Source organism: Cyprinodon variegatus, unplaced genomic scaffold (assembly GCF_000732505.1).
Source record: "Cyprinodon variegatus isolate N-32 unplaced genomic scaffold, C_variegatus-1.0 Scaffold284, whole genome shotgun sequence".
Taxonomy (NCBI): domain Eukaryota; kingdom Metazoa; phylum Chordata; class Actinopteri; order Cyprinodontiformes; family Cyprinodontidae; genus Cyprinodon; species Cyprinodon variegatus.
In genome coordinates this window covers 69,622-78,645 of record NW_015150737.1, presented here as the reverse complement: position 1 = coordinate 78,645, position 9,024 = coordinate 69,622, and the positions used below count along the sequence as shown (strand labels likewise).

The window sequence follows — 9,024 nt, the reverse complement described above, 5'->3', positions numbered from 1 at the left end:
ACGCAAAGTCAATGGCTGACACGCAGCAAAAGGTCCTGCAGCGCGTTTTGAGCTGCAGAAGCAGCGCCTCACAGGCTTCCGAGCATCTGATGCACTTCAGAAACAGCAGCTGCTGGAGTTGGAAAAATGTAACTTTTGCTGCTCAATGCATCACATCAACCAATCAGAGAGAAGCTGATCTGGGAGCTGGCAGGGAGACAGACACAGCACTGCTGATGCAGAGCGCTATTATCACTCCTCTGAAAAGGTTTATTAACACCTAAATTAACTTAAAATATCAAAACCTGCCAGCAAAATATGTTTGCTTTATTATTGGATTGGATTATGTACGTGAAAAACGCCTTCCAGTAGCCGTAAATGGTAGCAGAAAACCGCAAAGGAGGCGACCGGGCCAGAGGCTGCTGTTGAATGGGATTTCCAGGGACAGAGCACCACCGTAGTACCGCTCAGACTGCCACAGTACGGGGGTGTGAGCGGCTCCGACAGCAGAAGAATATCTAAACTGACTGCACAGATGAAGTTTTCTGGTTGACTTTCTCAATTTTAAACAAATGAAAACTAGTTTTAACCCACCGATGACCAAAAATATAGCAAAGCCGCTCTCTGCCATTGAACACAGGAGCAGCAGAATCATCAGACCCATCAGGAAACACTTTACTGGACGTCTGAATTTGATGTGGACAAGCATCAAAAATGAAGAAGAAGAATCTTTTCTTCTGCTTCCAGTGCCTGCGGTCTGAACGTAGCATTATTCATTAAAATAAGCCAAACAACTCTTGATTTTATCCGCCATTGTTTAAGGGATAGAAAGAATAGGGTAGCTCCATCCAACGACCATCGGACCCCATTTTCGACCACGCAGCCAGAGCAGCAAACATGCTTCATCTCTGTACAAGAACTAAACTTGTACAAGCTTTAAAAATAAAGCAACACGCGTGGTTTTTGCTGCCTCTGCTGCATGCGGTCTAAACGTAGCATGAATGAATCATATATTGCTTTACATTCATCACCTTGGAATGAAATAAACTGTTCTGAAATCATTTAAATATCACAGTATCCTAATTTATTTTGAAATAAAAACTGTGTTTGCAGACGGGACAGCTGGGCAAGAGGAGGGCTGACACAGTAAGGTGGTGAGTGTGAGTGGGCATATCTGCGTGACTGCATGTGTGTGGCAGGGAGGCTGGGTAACGACGACACAGGAGGCAGCAGCGATGACTACATGTGTGTGTGTGTGTTTGTGTAAATAAGGAGGAGAACATACCGGTGGCTAAATAAAACTACAGCATCCCACATGTGCTCCTCGGTGGGTGTTTCTAAATTGGCTCTCACCCTGGTGCTTCAGCGTGGAGGCTTGCTTATAAAAAAAAAACAAAAACAAAAACTCGCAGACTCGTCTTAATTACACGCCGCAAACGGTCATGACGGCACTAAACATATAAACCATCAAGGTTCCAAACAATTTGAAGCAGAAACGTTTGAACTGTCCAAGACTTCCTCAGGTGTTGGACGCATTTTACAGGTCAGAATGTTTCTGGGGTGATATTTCTAGAGTTCTCCGTTCTTTTGGACAATTTTAACACTAAAAAACTAAAATTTAGCACGAAGCTATAGCTCATTTTAACCAGTCAGAGCTTGATTATACAACAAACCAGAGGAAAAATAGAGACAAGGATAAAGGGACAAATGGATGAATAAAAAAAGAGGGACAAATTGACAAATGACAGGAGGTTTGGGAAAGGGACGGACAGTTTAAGTTGAAAAACGGAGAGATGGGTGGACGAATGGACAGACTGAAATAAGAAAAAATTCAAGGAGTGAAGATGGATGATGGAGGGAAGCACTGAAAAACAGGATGAAGGAGACAGACGACCATATAGGCGGACGGAGAGTTGGAAAAACAAACAGCTTGATTCGTACATTGGTCAAAAATGGACACAAACGAGTACCAAAGATCTTTCGGAAGGAATAAATAAAAGGTCCGACATGAATCTGACAACATGCAGGATGATTCTATGCAGAAATAAGAGAAGGAAGCTATGGTGAGGACTCAAGTCAAGGTCAAGAGGCTTCTTAAAACAAATCCTAAACCATCCAGGAAGCAAATCGATCTTATTCTAAAAAATAGAAACATCTCTTATGTTCTAAAGATTAAGAGAAGCACTTCTAGCTTCTTGAAATAAAGATAAAAATATGATTTCTGCACTAAAGTATGTTGAATATAAAATATTTAGAGTTTATCAGTCATATTTCCAACCAATACTCTTGCAAATCTCAAGCAAACTTAAAATATCAGAAAAAAAGGAAATGTTAGTCGTTTCCATCCATGGGAGCAAATTAACAAGGTGATGAGCGAGAGGTTGTCATACGTTAGTGATGCTTGGATGTAATAAACAGGAAGTAGATAGCAAGTCCTAAATGCAACTTAAAATTCAGAAATGTAGATTTTTTTTTGTTTCCACTAAGCTCTTCTAATTGGATACTTCAAAACGTGAGACAAAGAAGCTGATGGAAACATATTCAGCAACATTGGATAGGAGAGTGTCTCGTTTAAACCTATTGAGAAATTTCCAGATGCTTTCTTAAATTTAAAGAAAAAACTTCCTAAACATGACAACAGAGTAAAAGCCTTTAGATTAACCAGGCCTGAACTTTTTAAAGAAGCAGAGTTAATGCGAGTAAAAATGAAAAGCAGAAGACAGTAAATGTAAGACATTAGCTTCACCTCAGAGCTCGGCTGAGCTTGTCATAGTTCATCTGTGGTTTGCACTTCCTGGCCCCCCATAAGCGGGCCACCTCGTCCGGGTCCTTGATGACGAACTCGCCATAGTCTCCCTGCCAGGCGATCACGTCGTTGTACTCCTGTTTCCTCAGCAGCTCCAGGATGAAATGCCACAGCTGGATCTGCCTGGAGCCTGGGCTCGACTCCGGCTTGTAAGCCCATTCTGGAAAGGCGAACCCTGCAGCAAAAACGGGAGGAGCGTTAGGGTGGTGGGTCAGTGACATCCCTGAGATGTTCTACTCAACAAATCCCTGAATGTTCAGTCTTGGACATGCCAGGAGAAGCAGAGGTCAGGCATCGCCTGTTTTATCTGAAAAAAGCTTTGCTCTGCTGCTGTGCTGCCTGGAGCTGATGCTGATGATGGTTTTGGTTGAACCAGTTCCCACAGACAGCCGATATATCAAACCATTCCCACTATCGGCATCAAAGCTGGAAAATCAACACTGTTTTTAAAGATTATCAGGCCTTGAAACACGAGCAGACAAAATATGAGATACGGCCTGATAACTACCATCAGGACGCACACTCAGAGCCACACACACTATTAAGCAAAGGTTAAAAGTATAGGCTTTGTGCTGCGATGCAGTAAAAGACTCAACACCACTTCTGCAGAAGGCCAGACTGAAAGGCTGGAGAGCTGAGGCGCAGTGACACACACACACACCCACACACACCTTATTAGGACCAGATGTGCCTTGGCAATCAGGCTGAGAAAGCTCAGGCTGGGAAACATATGGGCACAATATAACAATGCTCATTTCTGCGCGTCTGTGTGTGTTTATGCAACTGCTGTAAAAAAAACAAAACAAAAAAAAGTCACTGGTCTAAATACCAAGATTACAATTTGTTTCCCACACTTTAAAGCCCCTCGTATCTGCAGCGGTGACAGTGAAGCGTTTGCAGCGACCTGCTGAAGGACGGGCGGCGACACGGCTGTGATGTGGCCTATTGATCCCAGTCAGATTACACAGCAGGACGGTGATGTAACAACAAGAACACACCGTAACGTATGTATAAACACGCCATCTGATGCAACCCACACTCCCGACATAGTAAACGGTGACGCGTTTATTCCTTTTATCCTTTACTGCCTTCAGCACATGATAGCGAGAGGCTTTGGGAAAATGTTATAAAATCTAACAATAACAGCGAAGAAGAACCGGAGCAGAAAAGCAGATGAAGAACAGACACGAGGCCCGACGGGCTCCAAGTTCTGGACTTAAAAAAGAAAACAGAACATCGACTTCTGGCCTATTTTATACAGATTTCTTTGTCAAAACACAAAGTTTACATTTTATCATTATTAAAATTGCTAATCATAAAATATTCAGAACATTTCACGCTACAAAAAAGAAAAGGAAGAAACATGATGGACAAATTTAAATTAAAAAGGAACACTTTAAATAAGTATTTCTATTAAACCGCCAAAATAAAACCCGGTGTCGACGGCTGCCTTCAGATTTCACCAACCAGTAAATAAAATCCAGCTGTTTCTAATTTAATTGCAGTTTTCATCCAGATGTTTTGTGAAGGCCTCACATGTTGGTTATAACTTAAGTAGACTAGAGCGGCTGATGTCGATCATATTCAGTCCAACTGATATGCGCTGTCGATATTTTGAGACGATTCTTAATGTAGAGAGCGGCTTTTTCTTTTCCCGTTTACATGATAAAGTTTACAGTGATAACAAACAAAATGTGTAATTTAAATGAACCTAATCCGCACCATCAGCTTATTTGTGCAACCAGAAGTACCTCAGGGTGCCCGGCTTTATAAAAATGCCCAAAATTCCTTTTTTCTCTGCTTAAATGTTATAAGTCTCCTAAACTATAATGTGTAAAATGCTTATTTTTTCTCTTAGATAATAAATCCTTTGTTTTATCACTCATCTGTGCCTGATCTGCCCCAGCAGTGGGACCCGATAACTCATTTATTGTCAGGTTCTTCCATTGTCTGAATGGTTGCCATTATGGCTACAGAGCAGCGCTGCTGCATTATGGGTAATTGTGGCTCATGCATAAATTCTGGTGAGGTTTTAGACCAGTGTCTGAACATTCTCCAAGGTGAGTATAACACATGCAGTAAGACTGACCAGACTAGTGAATGGATTGAAATTGTTTACCAGATTTATGTGATGGAAAGGATCTGTTTTTCCACCCAATTAGAAAAAGAAAAATTTTATAAGATTTGGTCCAAATGGACTGAGTACGTGAAACCAGTTAGATCAGACTTCATTTGATTGTTCTTCTGAAAAATGTCTTGCCCTCTTATGTCTTTGTGGTTTTTATTACTCGAGGTGGTACAATCCCCATTACTGTTTAATTCTGTTCATTTTTTGTTAGCTTTACCATTAAGTTAGTGATATTATGTAAAAATATCAGAATGGACAAAATCAATTGGGCTTTCTGCTTATATATTTAGTTATAATCTTAAATGGATGAAGCTGTGATTACTTATGTGAAATTTTTCTAAAAAACTGACCAGACTAGAAACAGCCAACTGCCATGGCGTGCAGGTGACCTAGTGGTTGGCACGCACCACGCATGTACGGAGGCCTTAGTTCTTGATGTGGGCGACCCAGGTTCGAATCCGGCCTGTGGTCCTTTGCTGCATGTCCCTCCCTCTCTCATACCCCCTTTCCTGTCAGCCTACTGTTGGAAAAACGAGCCACTAGTGCCGTAAAAACTCAAAAAGCCAACCCCAACAATGAAACAAGGTGGTGTCAGGGTCATGCTGCGGGGCTGCTTATCAGGGATAGTAAAGAAAACTGGTTTGATGCTGCAAGAAGCTTTAGACCGAGTTCAAGGTCCATCTACCAGCAGGACGACTGTAATAATGCAGCATCTGGGCTCAGCGTGACAGAATGGCCTAGTCAAAGTCCAAACACAAATCCACATACTTTCTATTAAACAGGCCTTCAAACCAGTTCCACAAACCTGCATGAACTGGTTGTCTTCTGTAGGCGATTGGCTGTTTAATTTTTGGGTATCAGAGTAAAGCCAGATAGGCATTAAGACCACTCCATTGGTTTATCAAACTAAATAAACTAAAGTAAAATATTTATGTCTGGACAAAGAGACAGCTTCAAATGAATAAAGAGCTTTACACCAGAGGCTTGTCTGTGTGCGTATGTTTTTTTTTTTGCTACAAACTGAACAAGTAGTAAGATGTGCAACAACTTTGCAGCATTGGGGGGCCGCCAATAAACTCTACGGATGATCACCCTGTTCTCGGTTGGCATTTTATCTGAGAGATAACAGAAAATCTGCACGTGATTGCGGCTTAAATCCAGTCCCAGGCTGGATTTTATCAGCAGGTGAGAATGCTGTCAGGGTGAGCCGTGGAAAAACCGAGCTGGGTTTGGTTTTACCAAAGTCCAGACCTCAACGTGCATAAATTAGCTCCGAGTTCAGCACATGCAGCTCAGCAAAGATTTTATTGCCAGTTACTCTCTATCGATGTAATACATTAAACAAAAGTCTCTAAACTACGACCCAGAGAGGAGAAAACTACTCGCTGGCGAGCCGCTGCTGCTGGAGTGCAGTGTTGCCACACAGTAACCAAAGGTCAAGTACAAGGCTACAGATCTACAGTGTATGAAAATTCATCAATACTGTTGCATAATTTAGAGGTGAAAGACCATATTTTGAAATTTTTGTTGCTTTTGAAGTTGCTGTGACCTTGGTCGTAAGAAGCAAGTTGCTGAATAATGGAAAAAAAAGATGCATTTAAAAAATGCATTAATTTAACTCGATTTAGGAGCTTCATGATCCAACTCATCTTTTAGGAAAGTAATTTTAAACTGATTAAACCAATTCATAAAATGTTAAAGCAAATTAAGTTTTAGCTAAAAGAAAAACTAACTGGTGAGTAAACTGTTTCTAATGAGCATATCACAAAAAATAAATATTATATTAGCATCTTTTGGAACAAATATAAAAGAGGACCTTTAAATCTTAGTGTTTAAGCAGCTTGTGGGGTTACTGAAGCTCAAAATGCTGCAGAAAAATACGATCTTTCCTCTTGATCTGCTGAATTAGAAGTAAGAAATAAAACAACTGCAGACAAATCAATATTCAGAACAGGACAACTTGATCAGCCAGATTGATAAATGTACATTATATACAAAAAATACCCATCAACCTCTCTTCCAAGGTAACTCTTCCATCTTTTTCATTTAGTTTTAACATTATGTGAAGCTCTGGGCTGCAGCTATTTGTTCCACTAAACAAACAGTGCTCTAAATATATATATATTTGTATATATATTACTGCAGGTTGTCATTTAAAATTGGTTAAAATTATATCTCTATTCAGGTTTAGGCCTCATGAGTCTGGATGCTGCACCTGCTTGTTATTCTAACGGTAAATATTAAGTGTTTTCAAGGCGTGTGAAGAATTAATATCTGTTGGCAGCCAAGTCTTACTGTCATGATATAATCTCAAACTTATGTTGTTTTTTTTACCCTTTTTTCCTTTAATCTCCAGTCTTCTCACACTTTATGAAACAGAAGCACGAATGCAAAAACTGTCCCCTGTGAAACACACCAAGTACTGCTCAGTGTTTAAAATGTGAACAAAACGAAGCATGGAGTCTGATTTTACCAGCAGGATGTTTGTAATTGAAGCATTTGAGGGATTGTTCATCCCAGCTGAAGTCGCTTTTTTCATTTAGACAAAAATCTAAAAGAAAAAGTTTGAATAAAAGCATTTGGAGATGAAACCCAGCAGCAGCGCAAAGAAGGAAGGAATGAGAGGAGAAACGTGTGCAACAACCTCCTGCATGAAAGAGATTTCCAAACATTTAAAGTGTGAATACAGTAACTTCTGAACGGTGGCGATAACTAACAACTGAAACCCGCTTTATACGACTAAAAATATCCTGATTGAGAGCCGCGTTACAGCAGGGCTGCCGACCTCAGTCATTGAGGATCAGACTCCTGCAGCTTTTGAAATGTCTCACTGGTCCAACTCGCCTGAAACGAGAGACGGGAGACTTGACTGCATGTTGTGGAGGGATCCACAAAGATGGAACTGTTAAGGCGTATTCATCAAAAAAAAAAAAAAAAAAAGGAAGAATAGTGGTCGATTTTTATAGTATCCATGTGCAAACTGTGCGGACAAGCACGGTGAAGAGGCCAGCGGTGAAATCGCAGTGAGCTTGTCGCAGGTATGATACAGATATTTTTGATTTATGCTCAATATTGAAGCATGGTCTGTGCTGTTATTCCACGCCACAAAGCCAGAAGGACAATCAGGAACTAGCTGTGGGTCTAGATACGGCCGAGGCGGCGAGGAAGTGGGGGCAAGTTTGTCCGACGACGGACGGACATGAGGGCGAGAAAGAGCGGGAATCCAGGTGGAAAAAATTCTCCTAAGGTTCTCACGCAACTCGCACTTCTAGCTGGTCCAACTTCTCGAGTCATTTTCCACAATGGAGAATATGCCAAAGTTTTTGGTGCTATTTCGTCTAAAATTTGTATGTTATTCAAACAGAATCCAAGAATCAGTTATGATAGTTTTGACTCCCATACATTTTCCTGTTGGCAAAATCTGTCTTAACCCTGTTCCTCGTAAAAATAATAAATTAATTAGATCCCTGTTTCAGAAGGAAGAGACCTCTGTTCCTTTGGTTGTTCCATACTGGGAGCGTTTTTATATTAATATGTCCTGGAAATGTATCTGGCTGCTCCCGAATCACTTTCTTCTCACTAACAAGGTTAAAGAAGTATCCTTTAAACTCATATACAGAATCTACCCCGTTAAAGTCTATTTAAAGAAATTAAACTCTGATATTGATGTTAGCTGTTCCTTCTGTGACACTTGCCCAGAGTCGGTCACTCATCTGTTCTGGTTTTGTCATCATTCCAAAGTATTTTGGCAACACTTTTGTACTTTTATTGTGTCAAAAATATTAATAGGATTTCAGTTATATTGGTCAAATCTCCTGTTTGGTTTTTAACAAAATGAAAGAAAGGCTAAATTTCATCTTCATAAATGCAAATTTTTGAGAAAAAAAAACTGACTTTTCAGTTTTTCTGATTGAATTTAAACATTATATATTTACAATTCGACCTTCAACAAATAAAAAAGCAAAAACAACTTTATTGGCTTGCAATCAAATTGGAATTTTAGATAATTTATTGTGTTGAATCACTGTGGCATCTGTACGGAAGAGGATTAGGGCCACTGGAAAAAAAAAAAAGTTAACAGATTTTTTTAATTTTATTTCAGTATAGTATT

At 40.2% G+C, this 9,024-nt stretch overlaps 1 protein-coding gene across 1 annotated transcript in view; it reads right to left on the bottom strand.

Moving 5' to 3' along the window:
* The window catches only part of LOC107090181 (ETS domain-containing transcription factor ERF-like), a 63,814-nt gene that overhangs the window by 19,568 nt on the left and 35,222 nt on the right, over positions 1–9,024 (bottom strand). Inside the window, exon 2 of the mRNA XM_015383424.1 lies at positions 2,726–2,960. Coding sequence (XP_015238910.1) covers positions 2,726–2,960 — 235 coding nt within the window. The remainder of the gene's footprint in view (positions 1–2,725; positions 2,961–9,024) is intronic.